General features: G+C 38.1%; 2 protein-coding genes across 10 annotated transcripts in view; one reads left to right on the top strand and one right to left on the bottom strand.

Moving 5' to 3' along the window:
• Window positions 1-7,390, top strand: part of synrg (synergin, gamma) — a 45,590-nt gene extending 38,200 nt beyond the window's left edge. For all 9 annotated transcript variants that reach the window (XM_008424927.1, XM_008424926.1, XM_008424925.1 and 6 more), the window contains one exon: window positions 6,442-7,390. In XM_008424927.1, coding sequence (XP_008423149.1) covers window positions 6,442-6,573 — 132 coding nt within the window. In that variant the 3' untranslated portion in view covers window positions 6,574-7,390. The remainder of the gene's footprint in view (window positions 1-6,441) is intronic.
• Window positions 7,391-17,447: 10,057 nt separating this feature from the next.
• Window positions 17,448-17,485, bottom strand: part of dusp14 (dual specificity phosphatase 14) — an 8,581-nt gene continuing 8,543 nt past the window's right edge. Inside the window, exon 3 of the mRNA XM_008424990.2 lies at window positions 17,448-17,465. Within this exon, the coding sequence (XP_008423212.1) occupies window positions 17,448-17,465 (18 nt within the window). The remainder of the gene's footprint in view (window positions 17,466-17,485) is intronic.

The following is a 17,485-nucleotide window of genomic DNA, read 5'->3' as shown; positions in this document are numbered from 1 at the left end:
AAGTTTAGATACACTGAATGAAATTATGCACACACCTTTTGTCTCACTTTCCAAAGTTAAATCAGACTTCTACAAGCAACTTTTCTCAGAATTTTGTGACGGCCACACTAAACACCGACTTTGTTGTCCTTGAACACTTTGGCTGTATTCTGAGGGTTATTGTCCATTTGGAAGAACAATCCGAGTCCAAGCTTGGACTTCCTGGCTTTAGATGTTGCTTCAGTATTTCCACATAATGTTGTTTACTCATGATGGCATCTGTTTTGTAAAGTGCACCAGTTACTCCTGCAGAAAAACGGCTCCGCAGTATGATACTGCCACCCCCATACCTTACAGGGTATCTGTGCATTCTTAAAAAGTCTTAAGTTCATGTGCTTAAAATTAAGGCCTTAAATTAATGAGAGAATGCCTTTAGCATTAGCATATGAATGCTAATGTTAGTATCATTAATATGGTAATCATAGGTCTTGACAGGATTATTTAATCTCTTATACACTGTGTAGTTTTTTTTTCCTCACAGGATTTTTCTGTCAGGCTGAAGCTTCAGTCAAGCGCAGACATCTTCATTGTGTTCTGTGACTTGAGACAGTTTAGGCTACCGCTAACTAGCTGTTAATAAACCCCTGCTATCTAGTTTTTTTTTGTTTTGTTTTTTTTGCATCATGTAATTTTTAATATCAAAGTTATGAAACTTAAACAACTTCACATGTGTTTGTGTGGGTAATTTCTGGTTTAAAAAAAATCCTTGTTCTTCATTCAGTACTGAAGCATAGCGATACTTAATAAAATTGTTAAAGTAAAAAAAAAAWGTACAGCATAATAAAAATACTCCCAAACCTATATTTTTTTCTTGAAAAGGTTACTCCAAAAAACTCCCCAATTCTGCTAAAGAGAGAGTAATCATCATCAGACGTTAATAAATAAATCTGAGTTATTCCTTCTTTCATTTTTCCGGCAACATAAAAGCTGAATAACAGAAAAAAAACAGGAGCTGTTTGGTCTGATTTAGGCTTATGCACCTGTTTATTCAGTGTATGTAAACTTCTGGGTTCAGCTGTATGTACTRTCCTCAAGACAGTGAAGCTATGACAACCAGCAGCTTGGAGCTGCATGAAATTATCATTAACTTAAAAAAAATAAGCTATTTTTAGCAAAAGTTAAAAAAGACAATCTTTGCGACTAAGCAAGATTAGCCAAAACAGGAAATCTTCTGGCCTTAATACGAAGCTTTAATTATCTGATGAAAAGGTCAGGCAAATAATTACAATCCATTTGATCCGACTGATTACAATAGTAGCTATTGTTGGTTCAGAGCGGCGGGACTAAATGTTCCTAGTCTTTAAATAAAAAAAAAAGGGCGTTTCTGATCAGTTTCCGTTGATGTCGGAGCCTTTGCAGGTTTGAGCAGAATGAGGAAGATTCGTTATAGAATATCTCTGCGTGATGACGACTCTTGTTTTTATTTTATTTTTTTCATTCCTACACGCCGTCCTCCTTACTTCGCTCGAGGTCTTGTGCGAAATTCTGTTCCCCTGTGAAAATCTGTTTCCCCTGTGTTGGGAGCGCGCATTGCAGCCAGAGAGGTGGATCCGGTGGATCGGACCATTTTCACGGCGCTTCAAAAAAAAGGTCAGCCTGTACTTTGGGCTGTCATCATGAAACACTCTGTCGTAACACATTTGTGTTTTGACAGAAYCTAAAGGCTGTAATGATGATTMGTTTTAAGATGCGACTCCTCAGAAGATCAGGAGAGGATTGAAGGATTGTTTAGCTGAACGTYAGGCTGATCAGAAAACAAAGAACATGAACATTCAGTGTTCAAATGACTTTTTAACATATTAAAGTTTAACATTTGCTCAACAAAGGACCTCCATTTCTGAACAAACTCTTTGTCTTGGTGATTTGTGATGCACCAAGCTGTCAGGMAGAGATTGAAATAGGCCAATTTTTCCTTCATCAAATCTTGAAAAATCTTTTTTATGCATCAATTAAAGGCATCAAAAGATAAAAAAATAAAAAACTACTCATAATTATGTCAATGTTGTAACTTTCAGTTTAATCGGCAGCTATCAAAATAAAAGTACATACATAAATAAACGAGGTCTTGTGTGGAGGCATTTTTACGCTGTTTTGTGTTCTTTTAAACGCGAAGAGAATCAATCTTTTTTTCAGCTTTTGTCTCGTAAGCCTGACAAATAAAAGTCAGTCAACAAACACAGGTTTCCATCACGCAGTGTGCATTTATAATTTTTTAATTTCTGATACAAGAGGAGGGAAGCTGGCTGACAGCAGGGCACAAAAATAAAGACTTCCTGAAAAGATCAGAGTGTAGACTTTTTGGTAAATCCCGTTCTAATGTAAAATATGTCAGATTACTGGATTAAGGAAATGTCTAGTATGCCATCACACATAATTTTTGATAATTTGGAAACRGTTGCTTTTTATTTCCCAWAGTTATGGGGGGAGAAGACGAGAGAATGGATATTTCAGCCCCCTGAAATAATCTGTTCCTCCTCTATAAAATGGAAACTAATTTACCTCCAAGTCTTTTACTGTGTTCAATCCTCTCATCATGAACAAGAAATCCTGAAACCATATCTGATGGGGAAACGCGGATTGACGTAATGCCGACCCCGGCGGTCCAGAGCTCAGCTACGCAGGAACAAATAGGCCGGGGCCACAAAGGGCCGCTCTGAACTGGAAATCACTCCGCTAAGGGAAATGTGAGCGGAGTGGAAAATGTGTCATTCAGTCTGCATTAAGGAGGCAGCGGAGGGTCTGCATTCAGACAGGTGGAGACTTATTTCGCTTAATGGTGTGTTATAGCGCTGAGATGAATTAGTTTTTATTTTATTTTTTCTGCTGTTTGCGTCTCCTATGATTCACTGCACATGAGTCATTCCTCGCTCCGGCTTYGCCTCAATTATTCCACCGTGGGAGAGCGACTCCTAAGCTGCACATCATACATATTAGCGTCCGCCGGCTGCACACACAGGGCTACAGCTGCGCCCAGTGGAAACGCTGACTCAACACGGGGGTCACATCACCACGTTTAGGCCAAATCAGATCATAGGGCTTTTTTATATCACGATAAGTAAATGGAGTCGGGTCGCTTTTAACCGCCTCACGCTGCTTCCTGTTTCATCTTAAGTAACTGGAATATCACTAAAAAGACACGTTTTCCTCACTATTTTAGTTATAAAAGGGAAATGTATGTATTATGTTGTTTCATGAGACGTATTTAAAGAGGTTATTTTTGTTTCATAGTTTCACCTTACACCTAAAGAAAACCCAAAATTCAACGAACCTGGGTCTCTGTTTGGTGGGTGTGTTTCAAATTAATGTGGATGCAAGCGGACTGGAGACCCTCCAAAAGCAGGAAGTGAACCTTAACCCAGGGCATTCTGGGTAAATAGGGGCAAAATAAACTTACGCGTCTAGTGCTACTGGGAGAAATGGCTTGTAGTCATTTACCAAAGACAAAAGAGAAATCCAATAACCGCTAAATTTTGACTCTATTCCATCTTTGTTTACATTTCTTGAAGAAGGAAGTTGCGCTCAGTGTCTTCAGAGGTTTTCATGTTGTTTCTTTCAGTGGTTCTTCAGTACAGCGCCACCACAGGCGAGGAGGGGAACAGGTTTTTCAAAGGGTTTGGTTGGTTTTGGTTGACGGTAGAGCAGTTTAAAAGCGAACCAGACCAGCAGAAAATGTAACAAACTACAAATTGCAAATTTGGCCCCAAATTGAACCGAGTCTCCCAGACTATCAGGGGKCAAAGCACCCTAACTCTTTCTGATTTCTCAAATTTTAGAGAAAGAAAACCTGAGTAAACACAAAAATGCAGTTTTTGACAGTGATTGGACTGTCAAAAAACATTCTTGCCCTGTCTAAAGAAAACATAATAATTCAGTTTCATGAGTCACAATCAGGTTTCTGACAGATCTGTAGAATAAAAGAAAACCTGTCTGACACCAGGAGGTAGGCTGAAAAAAAACTCAAAAAGAGAGAACCTGCCACCAAATTACTCCAAGAACACACTGGGTATTCATCCAGGAGGTCACAGAGGAACCCAGAGCACCATCTGTGAGGCAGCATCCACTGAGCTACCTGCCAGCATTTTGTTTTATATGATGAACTGRAGTCGTAGAAGAGYTYTGATTATAGCCGTAACACTTCTTCATTAAAAACTGTTTCTACAGTCTTACATTATTCAGATTTTCTGAGATGTTTTTTGGTGGAATGAATAACAGAAGTGAACTGTTCGATTGTGCACTAAATAATAAAGATGCAACCAAAGTCAGAGCGACACGAGATCAGAAAGTGAGCGGATTTTATTATTTTCATCTTGGGCGTCTCTGAAACGAAACCTGTTCAAAGCAGACAGGAAATTCTTTGAGGAAAATAATGTTGCTGAAAAACGCGTTTACAAAAATTGCTGCCAAAAATCTCTTTAATCGTCTTAGACATGCAGCCTCAGAGCAAATCTTGTATCCGTCCTTTTTTTTCTGCCTCGACTGAGATAAATCACCACAGATGCGTTTTTTCAGCTTCTAAAAAGACATCACTCAAGATGTTTTCTCCTTTGTTCCTTTACATGTGGCTTCAAAGGGAAATTTAACAGTGTTTTCTGTTTGCAGCAGCACACAGCTGAGAGCTGAATTYATGTTTACTGTATCATGAACCATTTTGTTTCTCTGAATTTCACGCGGCATACATTTATTCACTGAAGTGGAAGAAATATTTCAGAATGTTGTTCACGTAAACACRCATGAATGTGTGACAGCACGATGAATCTTTTTATTCCTTTAAAATGACAGTTTTTAGGTTTGTTTACACTCAAACTAAACAGACGGCTTGATACAGGTCAGATGTTTACGACRCATTCAAACCTTTCTCTTGGTGTCAAAAAAAAAAAAACGCTTCCAAGAGAAATATTATCCATTAACGTAGTATTTCAAATTTTTCAATTTATTGCCATTATTGACTTCAGTCCAAACCTCTTCTTTCTGAGTGATTAAAAATTAAAACATTTTAATCCGACCTTTTTTGTTTGTTCGTTTTGAAGCAAAGTTGTTTGTAACTATGGAAACAAATGGCTCCACCTTTGTCGCCTGGACACACAAGTGATGTTTTGGAAATATTGCATACCAMAGTATTTAATCCTCACCATATAAAACTAATGTAAATTTTCTGAACAGTTAAACCCTTAATGACCAATTAGTGTCCTTTAGAAAAGAAATACAATAACTATTTTATGCTAATAAGAATTCTGATTTTGTTTTGGGGGTTTGGCGGCCATTATGTGAGGGTCAAAAATTCAGTAGTTTTTTTTAAAAAAAATTYATCAAGAACTGAAAACTTTTTAAAGCAAGTGAGATTTCAATCTTAGTCTCATTAAAGGATGTGTTTTAAATTGTTCGGGTTGTTTTTATTTAGTTCAAATTACAAAGGACATAATTGAAGAAAAAAAAAATCTTCAAAAAGTTTTAAGTTACTCCCAAAATACACAACCTGGCAAGAAGTTACTGGTATCTATTCAAAACAAACAACTTAAAGTGTTTTTGTTCTTGTACTGATCTAAGCTAACACACAATCCCATTCAGCTTGACCTTGGGACGAAGCTCTGACCTTCAGATCTGAGAGTTCGGAAGGTTTTTTCTTTCCCCTCTGTGTGCGTGTTTGATTTCCATCGGGGTCGCTTACAGAACCGCGGCGCATACTGGACTAAAAATGACACAAATCAAGTTCTGCTTAAACCTCCAGTCCCTTGTTAAGAATAGAGGCTAATTAATCACAGCATGCGGTTCGAAGTGATACTGAGAGTTGAAGCAGAGTTCTGCTTTGTTCCAGTCTGATGAATTTTAAAGCTCCACACCTTCCTTCACAGTTCTCATTGGATATTAGACAGACCAGAGTGGTCTAAATGGGGTCCACCTCATATTGGACTTTGACTGGGCTATTTCATTCACATTAATGAGATTTGATCTAATGCATCCATTGGTTGAATTATTTTCAGTTATCTCATATCTGAACAAACACATGGAATATTGTATTTGTAAAGTGACGAATTTCAGTTGAAGTGGTGTAAAAACATTAAAAATCACTCTGCTCCACTTCATCAGACGGTTTATTGGTTGGGTTCTGTCCTACCCAAGGCTCTTTCTTCCATTTTGAATAGAATTAACCCCAAATGATGTTGGTCTCTTTGGTTCCTGGTTGGCTTTCACACCTTTCTGCTGACAAACATGAAAACCCACCCTCATGTTGCCGGGTTTCCTTCATGTTGCTGGGTTGCTTTATGTGAACTTACTGTGAAATGAAATCCTCTTACCTTTCAGCGTCGTTCKAGGGTGTAGCGGTAAAACACCCCCAGGCCCCCTCTCCTCCCATCATGCCTGTGGATCTGGGTCTCTAAGCGCCTCACCCTTTCTGTCCAACAGGCTTTCAACTCCGAGACGGACAACTTCAAGCTGCTGTACGGGGGCCACCAGTACCACGCCAGCTGTGCCAATTTCTGGATCAACTGCGTGGAGCCAAAACCTCCGGGGCTCATCCTGCCTGACCTGCTCTGAGCTGCCATGGAAACAGAGCAGGAAATAATTAAGTTGAAACGGGCGAAGCRGCCGATCGCGTCACACCGACAGCAAGAGGACGACGTTTAGTCACTGGATTCTGCTGCGTTCTTCTTTTTTAGTTCTGTTTATTTCAAATGTTTATCTTATTTTTTTTTTTTTTTACCTTTATCTCATGCATACAAATCACTTTGGTCAGTCGGGGGAGGGAGGTTCTATTGAAATCTGTAACTGATGCTGCTTTATTTCACCTGATTATCACTGCACATTGAGGTGATGTGAAAAAATAAGTCATATTTTATTGATTAGCAGTGCAATATGATTAAAGAAACACTGGCGAAATGGATGTGTGTAAACATCTAGAGCTTTTAAAGTCCCTTTTTTTTCTTCCTTGTGTTTGGTTTTAAGCCTGGCTCTTCATCATAAGTCGACTTTTACTTGAATTTGTGCAGGAGGCTCGTTTGATGACGCTTTTTGAAAAAATAAAAATAAAATCATTCAGACTCGCCGCTGTACTACAAGGCATCCATCTCTTTTTATGYGTCGTGTTGAATGTCTGTTGAATGAAACCTTCAGCACCTTTCGGGTATTTAAATAGTATTTTCTAAATATTTAATGGCATGGGAGAGAGGGGGTCTTGAAGGAAATTGTGTTTTGTTTCTGTTCTTCTGTTTGGTGTGGATATTTGAAAGTTATGAAGGAACTGATTGAAGTTGGGCTGCAGCTGATTTTTTTTTCCTTTTCTGTATATTAYGACATCATGTTGTAGCATTGTATTTATCTCTGAGTATAATGTGAATAAATAAGAGTGCTTAAAGATTTGTGTCAACGTTAATCATTCTGTTAAGAGATTAAAGAGTAGCAAAAGCATTTTTCTAACTTTGGGTATTAATATGTACTCATGTGGCCAATGTAACACTGATTTTCCTCAAGATGTTTGTGCATCCTTAAAAACTCCTAAATTTATCTAAAATTAAGACCTTAAATTCAATAAAATAGTGTAAATTGGTCTTCAATACATTAATCACAGGTTTTAAATGGCAGAACTTTAAATCTTGTATGTGGTTTCATTTCTCGCAGGACTTTTCTGTCGGGTAAAGTTTGAGTTGTGTGCCGACATCTTTATTGCGTTTTGTTTGGAGGTGGTCAAGTTTACCACTAACTCCAGGGAACGACGGGGACAGTGACAAGCCATCGACCACTCCCAGTGAAACCCAACACACAGGACGCGATGACATCGACAAAAGTTTAACATTTTTCCACTTGTGTCGCATTGCTAGCCCAAGTGCATCAGAAACGGTTGCCTCAATGAAGAGATTTAAAAAAGAAACTGTTACAGGAAAAACCAGGTACACTTGATTTGAGTTGACTTGAAATTTGACCCACTTTTCTTATTTCTCTCTGCTCTTTCTGTTTTCCCCGTTCCTGATTTCCTTTATTTTTTTCATTTTTGTCACACTTTTCAGCACATCAAAGCAATTTAAATACTTGTCAAAACCCAACCCAAGTTAATACAGAATGCAGTTTTTAAATTAAACTTTCATTATAAAGCGAGCAAGAAACAAACACATGTCCTTGTGTGGGCAGTAATGTCTTTATTATGTCAGTGTTGATATTCTTGGGAATTTTCTTCAATAACTTGATTTTACAAACCCAGGTCTGATGTAGTTTGGTTTAGTCTACACAGACTATAAACCAAGTCAGTTATTGTTTGAGTGTTTTACACTTTGCAACTCTTAAGTGATACTCAGTCACATGGTTAGCATGGGTTAAATGTGCTGTGACACCATGTTTTTCATAGAAAAATTTGCTTATAGATTAATCAGTGAAACTGTACAGCCATCCTCTTATAACATAAAGGCAAGCCAAAAAAGCAGAAAAGAAAACAATTTTTTCTAACTTTCAGCAAGCTGAGAACCTTTTAGACAAAGCTAATGTTAGCTAATCCTGAAGTTAGTGTTGATTTGGCCTCATAAACAAAAAAATACCTGTGTTGAATTAACTTTAATCTAAAAAATTGCATACAGCAGATAATATATTAATGAATTTTTAGAAAATCTGTTCGTATTTTGGCTAACGTTAAACTTACTCTGGGGCACGATTAGCATAAATTTTGTTTCCTTAAAGTCTCAAAGAAATCTGAACAAATTTGGAAGTCCATGTCAAATTTGCTCAGCATTGTTTTTTTAGTTTTTAATAACCATGTCGCCTCAGTTTGTTCAGCGGTTTGTGTTGGACTGTGTGATGATTTTCTGTTATTAAATGGCTGCGTAGACCGATGCAGCCCATATGTTTGCCCAACAAAAACCACAGAAATAAAGTGGTCATTTAATTAAAATGGCTTTCAGGTGATGTTATTTTATTTTTTTTCTGCTCACTCTTTCTTGCCAAACACACACACGCACGCACACACACACGCACACACCTTTTCCTTCTCAACGAGGCAGTCTCCCTGAGGCCAGAAAGCCTCCGTCATTTCCATCACATTACCGCAAAATGGAATAAATTCACTCCCAACAAGCCTTGCGGGCGCTCGCTGGCGGTCGAGCTCAGCCAATCAGATGGGACGTCTCAGGGTGCCGTGTGACCCGTCTCATTATGGTCCTCGCGCTCCTCAGGTGTGTCCTCAAACATCCGTTTTTATCCCGCACTGCTGTCTAATTTATTTCCAGCAGAAAATGAATTCTCCTCTCACGGCGAACGCTGATAGAGGATTACAGAAAATGACAAAAGCAGAAATCAATTACTGAACAAGGCTGCGTAATTCAGAATGCAGGATGTATCCCGACGTCTTCACACCCATTGTCTGCGACATCCCGTTGAAATTTTGACTTGGCAACAAACGCAGCTGTTGTATGCTACTTTTTTTTATCGTTCGTTGTTACGGCTCCTCTTATTGATTAACACAGTAGTCACTGGTGTTTGATATAAAGAGCTAATGAAGGTTAAGTTTCTAGGAGTTTACACCATGATGACTCAAGAAGAAAATCCTATAGTTATTCAATATTTAATACTCCCATGTTTTTCACGTTTTCCCACTTCCAAAGAATGGAGAGGTCTGGAATTTCCATCTTTCCATGAATTTAATATTTCAATACATCTTATAACACTTTACTGAGATAATTTTTTTAGTACATTTATTCACAATGTCTGATTTTTAATTACTTAATTTGCCTTTTATTGTGTAAAATCTGTATTTTGTACAATGGGAAAGCAGAATTCAATGTTTGGTGTCACTTCTATTGTTTCTTCCATTATCCTTTGAGGTTAAAACTTTGATCTGGGAATTATATTTCCAGCAACTCAGACGGCTGCACACACATTTAGCTCTAATCTTTCTTGACCATTTTTTTTTTGTTTGAATAATAAGAAGAATATTTTCAAAAAGTAACTATTTTGATCTTCACAGATCCTCATGCATCAAAACAGCAGAGATCTACATAAATTTGAACTAAAATTACAGAATTAAGTAAGACACAAGCTGTAAAAAAGTGACTTAATGTCTTGGTGTTTTTGCTAGAAAACCATCCAAAGGCAGATTAACTGCTGAGTTTACTTTATCCAGCTCTAGAACATTCAGAAGCTGCCTGCTTTCTGTCTATTTCTAATTGCTTGTGTTCTCTTCGACCTGCCCTCGTCACACTTGTGTAAATTAATTTTTACATTCAGACGTGAAGACTTTTAGAGTGCAGCCATTTCCTTTCACGCATTCTTCACTTAGTATCTGCTGAGCTGACCGAGCAGCAACAGCACATCAAAACCCCCAAGTCTTCTTAACCAAGAAGACTTCTATTCAAAAGTCTTCCTTCTGAATAGAGGACTTTCAAAAATAATAATAATAATAATAATAATCACCAAAGGAGTCAGTTTAATCTTTTATCAACAGCTTTTAGTAGTTCTTTTAATATGTAAAACATTTTATTGTGGCCAAACTGTTGATCGCAAAGCATTAATTTATAGAAAACATAAGAAATATAAGGCAGTGAATTAGTTTAAGTTTATTAAAATGACTGTTATTAAAGGAGCATTGAGCAGAGCTGTGATGTTATTACTATTCATACATATTTTTCTTTAAACAAAATATCAGTTTAAGATGTAATGTTGGACTTGACAAATTGAGTCCAACATTAACAGGGTAACTAAATTAGATTCAATATATTTGCTAAGTAAGTTTGTAAAGTGCATGTCCAGTTTTTTTAATCATTATTATTCATGGTTAGACTTATTGAAGAGGGGTTCTGTGGAGTTATCAGAGGTCAGTATCTTATATGCAGTAGAAAGCCATCTGAATAGCTTTCATTCAGAGAAAGAAATAAAGGCCTAGTCAAAGGGTTGTGCCAACAGCTAGTCAGAGAGGCGCACTAGAGAAGAAACAATCACAGCTACGTTTAATGTATATTTGCTTGATGATGTTGACTTGACAAAATGAAATGTTTTTCTTGTTTCATGATTAGTTACTACATTATGCTTTTAAAGCGTCTTAGTTGCTGAAATGGGCCACTCAGATAAACTTAATTTGATTAAGACTTTTATGAATATATTTATTCATAAAATTCATTTTTAAAAAATGTATTCAGAATAATTGACATATGAAAATCGGTGTTGGTGAAGGGGTAAATATGTCCCATCAAAATAAAAGAAGCAGTGAAAAATAAAAAAAACCAAAAAGCTTTGATTTAGCAGGTAACCCGTTATTTTAGCGGTAAATCTGAAAACTGAGAACTTTTAACCTCATGCCGGGTTGATGGAGGGCATTTTCTAAAGCCTCAGTTCCTGACGTGTAACGGCCACGACACAAATATTACTCTTCTTCCCTTTTGTGACGCCGAGTGAAAATTGAATACAGTTCATGCCTCGCAGATCGACGCCGTTCAATCAATCAGCTGAGACAACCGAGGCGGAGAAGAGACGACGGAGCGATGAGTCACTGCTCCGCCACAGAGACAAACACTCATTCAGCCGCCCGCCGAGAAACAACTACTCGTTTCATTACAAACCCAAAGCTGCTGCCTGCCGCATTCAGGATGAGCCTCGGCCGGCTGTGAGGCTGCCTTTCCCCCCTCCTCCCTCTCCTTCCACTTCTTTCATACCATCTAAATATGCTCAGTTATGGAGCCTTTACATAACCGCTTCCATCCTGCATTTTCATTACCATTACATGAAGCACTAACAGGATTTAAATCTGCCCCCGGGGGGAATGTTATTGAGGCTGCTGCTGGCAGCCACATCAGCAGCAGCTCCCTAAATGTTTGCAAGTGTTCGGAGAATAAAAAAATAAAAATGCTCACTGTGAATCACATCCAACAGTTAAAGCATATGTTGCAGTGAGACTAAATCAGGTTGYCAGCATCTAACTATAACATGAGGCGGCGAGCTGAAATTTAAACAGCGTGGTCTAGTTAAAGTTGTAGTGCAGGATTTATAGCGGAGCGAGGTGGGAGTTGTGCTGTTAGCTGTCGATGATTATAGTGAATCGTTAAAGGCCAGATCACTGTGGCCTAATATTTCACTGCAGATAAAGCATGTTATTCCAATAATTCCAATAATAATAATAATAATAATAATAATAATAATAATAATAATAATAATAATAATAATAATAAATAAATAAATAAATAAATAAATAAATAAATTACTACAGCTGTTTCATTGAAATAGACTGGAGATTGAAGATTCTTAGGGTGTTTTCAGACCTGACAGTCCGGTACGCTCAGTTCAGTTTGGAACCAAAGTTGCAACATTTGTTAGATTTTCAGCTGCTGTGGTTCGCTTTCACTCTGCGCTGTCAAACTAACCTTTGAAAAACCTGTCCCCCTCCTCGCCTGTGGTGGCGCTGCACCGCGAACCATTGAAGGAAACAACAAGACAGAAGACAGTGAAGAACACACTGAGCGCAACTTTCTTTGTTAAATATAAACAAAAACGGAGTGACGTCAGATTGTAGCAGTTGTAGGATTTCTCTTTTGTCTTTGGTAAACAAACAAACAAACAAACAAACAAACAAACAAACAAACAAACAAACAAACAAACAAACAAATAAATAAATAAATAAATAAATAAATAAATACATATATAAATAAATAAATAAATGAATAAGTGACTCACGTGTTTGTGCTGGTTGTATTTACCCAGAATGCCCTGCTCTACAGTCCAGTTCCTGCTTTTGGAGTGGTCTCTGGTCTGTTTGATATTCACATTGGAACTGCACCAGAGTTTACTTCAACTGAACCCAGACCTAGGTTTGTAGGTGGACTGAAGTTAGCTTTTTTTGGTTAGCATCATTGTTCGATTAAGCATTCACACATCTCCAAGCAAACTGGACTTTTAAGACAAAGAAACTAGAGTTTAATTAAAGCGCATTAAACAGGGCTGGTGTGAATGCACACTGACTTTAACACATTAAATAAGATAAACAATCTTTTGTTGCCCTGGTTGAGCTCTTCCCTGTCTATATGCAGTGTTTTTAATATGAAGCTGAATTGTCCATTGTTTCACTTTCTGTGAAAGTTGAACGATGAGTTTTGAAAACTAGAAAAATCAATTTTCAGCTGCAATCTGACATGGTAATGTGTAAAAGGACTACTTGACTTGCAAGGCAACTTAGAGAGAAAGAGACAGACTATCACTGAATGACCGGCCGATACACAGGCCCAAGAAGTTGGACTAACTTGGTTAAACTTCAACTACATTATTCACAACAAGATGTTTTTTTTGTTKTTTTTTTTTAATTCCTGAGAGTTCACAGTTGTAGTTCCAAACATTGGTATGCCCGAAACATCCAACAGCTTACAGGCCTCTGGGTGACCTACYCCATGGGGCAGAACAGCTGTGACCCAAGGTTGACGACCGTTTCAGCTGAGAGTCTTATCGTTAAGAACGATACTCTTAACTGAAATGAGTATTGTTACACTCAGTTGTTCTTTGAGAAAACAGCATCATAAAATCCAGGGAGGAAACTGTCAGAGAGGAAGCTGTCAAAGAGGAAGCTGTCAGAGAGGAAGCTGTGGAGTGGTTTAAAAAAGAGTTTAATAATGAAACAATAATTTTTTTTTGGTCTACATGAAACACACCGATAGGTGGAACGAGATACAGTGAAGCTTTTCAGAGAGGATGGATGGCATTATTACCATGCTGGGGAATTATGGGAAATTAGTTTGAACATTGTTACATCCTTTGGTTTCAGTAATGTTGGCTCTACAGGTCTGTYTGTTATCTTTGTAACAGACAGATTTGAGACTTGTGTCCAGTGCAGGTTCAACTTCCAGGACAACTTCTCTCAACATCAGGATGTTCAAGGAATGGCTACAAAGTGATGCAGCCATTCTGGACATTTACTAAAAGAAGCCTTTAAATAAATATGCTGCAGCTAGCTTGAACCTGATGCTTCGTGTTTGCTTTCAAAAACTCCATCCGTTTGTTCCACCTGCATTGCTACGTCCAGGCCTGCTCCGGTTCTCAGGATCCCACAAACGGTTCTTTTTGCTGCTTGAATGATAGATGATAATATTTCATCTTCCGGTTAAAGGATGTGTTTACTTGCAGCACCCGCCTGCACTTACATCAATGCCWCCAGAAGCAGTGGAAGGGGTAAGAGCGGGGGAGGGATGCATTTTTGTGTTCGAAGAGCAATCAAAGAACACGTCTGCGGCGTATAATTTGGACCCATCACTTGGACCATCTCTGTGGACGCCATCAGACGGTCGTCGTCTCGGTGGACGGTGGAATTCATTGCGGAGACCACTTCAGGGGATCTCTCAGAAGTGTGGGCACAAGACGAATGGTGTTCATCAATTTACGCCAGCTGCTCTCTAACCGCAGCAAATGAAAATGAATGGCAGAACGCTTCTTTGACATATGAAGACCTCTCATGGGGAGCATCGAGAGGCACTTGGAGAGGGAAATAACTGCAATCTGTTCATGTGGAAACCTCTCAGAGACGCCTCTAAGCAGAGTTTGAAAAGAAGGCGTAAGACAGCTAAAGCATTGTCTGCTTTCAGATAAATGATTATTCATGACTCCAGGAAAAGGCTTCTAATATGAATTTATTAGAACAGTTTTATGTTCAAACATATCCCTAAGCAGTGAAAGCTTATTATGTAAAACTTTTGTGACATCAAATCATGTTAYAATGTTTTTCCCTTATTAAGAACATACCTKGAGTGTTGCATTGATTCWTTCATGCATGTTTGAGAAGCCCTTGAATCTCCCGTGGCAACCATTCGGGCATGCCTAAACATTTGTTGTCACAAAGCTCYGCCTGTTTTCACAAATCTCCTCCTCGGAGCGGCAGTCTTCAGTGAAGCGTCTTTGTCACAGAGCGCTCCTCCCCCACTCAGCTCCTCCAGACTAGCAGCAGAAATTAGCAAACACCTGGTGGAACTGTGCATCCACTGAGCTCATCATACGAACTGCTTCTCAATCCGACAGAGAACAACAGCATCACATGTTGCGATGATGTGCTGTGGAGCGCTGGATAGTGTAGGARCTTCTTAAAGATTCAGAAGGCCAATTTCAATGTGCTAAATTATGAAGTCAAATTTCTTTTAAGTCGTGTTTGAGATATACATGATTTTTTTTTATAACCAAAGGTAGCATCATTACTTGTTTATACTATAAAAAGGCTCAGTCAATCCTGCCCCTACTATTTAATGCTAATATCTTCTCTTATTAGTTCAGAGGTTTAATCACTTTAAGGRTTTTAATTCACCAAGAAAACATTTACAGCATTCCTCAGTTTTATAGTGCTATTCATACATATTCAAACCCCTTAAACCTTCACATATTTTGCCACAGTACAACCACAAATTTCAATAAGTTTTATGCAGACTTAAAGTAGTGCATAATTGTGAAGTATGCTGGAATTACAGTAGCAGTAATGTAGTCTGTTTCTACCAGCCTTGTACATCCAAACAGTGAAATGTTTTCAGATATTTGAATGAATAGTTCAAACTCAGTGAGAATCTGTGCAGTTCAGTGTTCAAGTCTTTTGTCCTCTATTTTATTTCCTCTATACTTTATACACTTTTACAGTTTAAAAATCATCTTTCTATTTCAGTGTTGTAGCAAAATCATTTCCCACATGGGTTAAATTATCTATCTATCTATCTATCTATCTATCTATCTATCTATCTATCTATCTATCTGTTTGTACTCTGAACTCTTGAAACTTAGGTGAAATTCCTTGTTTATTAAACATAGTATTTATTGGATTACTGCCTGGAGTTTGACTGGGCCATTCCAACCCATGACTCTGTTTTGATCTGGATACTTCACATTGTTGTCGTGCAGGAAGGTGAAGCCCCGCCCCGGTCTCAACTCCATCACGGCTTTTCTTCAACGATCCTCCCATGTTGAGCTGCATCCATCATCCTGCCCACCCTGACCAGCATTCCCRTCCCAGCTGGTGTKGCTTTGCATTGTTCAAAACAATGGAGGTCGCAGTATTTGTACTTTACATGTGAACTTGTGAATGCATTTACCAGCAGCGAGAACCGTCTCATATTTCACTGATCGTTTTCTTGGCAGAACATGACCAAGGTCATAGTCATGGCCTGCTGTTTTAATAGAATGATGATGAGATATTACATGCTTTGGAATTACATTATGAGGCCATAGTTTTGCCCATGAATGAAATGTRATTCAGAAGAAATACCTTCACACCAATCAGTGTCATTGATTTCAACCAGTTACAGAACAAATTGTCAAAAGTAATGAGACGGTTTCTGTTTGGTGCGCCTGTTCTCTGCTATGAATAAYTYTCATGCGTTTTGCTCTAGATAGAAGGAAAATATCTTGTTTTAGCAAAGAAACAGAGTGGAAACCAACCACTGAATTTTACACTGTGGTGAGCAGAATGGGACTCATTTTCAGCCCTTGAGTTTCATGTCTCAGGCTGGTCTACTTTACGTAGCGACGCATTATTATTAAAATAATGTAATTATAATTTTCTGTAAAACCTTGTAATTCTGTGTATTTTTCTAAACTACTTCCAATTCAGCACAGGTTAAAGTTTCCTCCTAATGTAGATTTATTTCAACATGAGAACGCATCTCAAATAATCTTCTTTGCAACACATTCCTTTAATAACTTCCTGTTCAGATATCCAAATCCTAAAAATGATGAGTAAATAAAAAAAATTAAATATCAAAAAAATAAAAATGTCACACTTCAATTTTGCTCATTTTGAACATCATACTAAACTGAGACATTGACTTTTGAAAATTGCCAAGCACAAAAGAAAGTATAGAACGACGTCACCCAAATGACGGAGAGTATAGCATGACTTCCAAAATGAGCTGAAATGACATATAGTTYAGCATAATGTCGAAAATTTGTTCAAATGATGCATAACTTTGAGAATGAGTATCTATGCTTGTATTATCACAGTAGTATGTTGTACTAAGTCGAAAAACAGATGTATGYGAGTTTTGGATAGAAATATTCACCACAAAGCTACCGGTCCAGTAAAGCAGCAGACATTCTTTTTATTAGAGCATGAAGTAGCACTACAATAACATAGTGTGGTCACAGGACAGAACAGTCAACCCTGTGTTACACAGGAGCTTTCACTAAACCTTCAGTTCTAGCTTACATGTTCTCAAATTTCTCCTTCGTAAAAAGCTAGATGTAACATCTTTGAATGTTTGGATAAAGTGCGCCGTAAGCCTCCCTCCCACTATCAGCACATTGCGATACATTGTGTTATTTTTCTGMACACTTTTCTTTAATGCTACCATGAATTCAGAGCATGCTGCTGCCCTTCACATTAAATATTACTGGGAAACTGACACAATATCACCACATGACACCACGTCAGAAAAGGGACATCACTGTCGGCACTGCAGAGGCTTGAGCACGTGGACCACCCCCCACCCTCAGACTGCTCGTCTCCTCTGGAAGTGGGAAAACACAC

This window comes from Poecilia reticulata, linkage group LG13 (genome assembly GCF_000633615.1).
Source record: "Poecilia reticulata strain Guanapo linkage group LG13, Guppy_female_1.0+MT, whole genome shotgun sequence".
Taxonomy (NCBI): Eukaryota; Metazoa; Chordata; class Actinopteri; order Cyprinodontiformes; family Poeciliidae; genus Poecilia; species Poecilia reticulata.
This window is presented reverse-complemented; position numbering and strand designations above follow the sequence as displayed.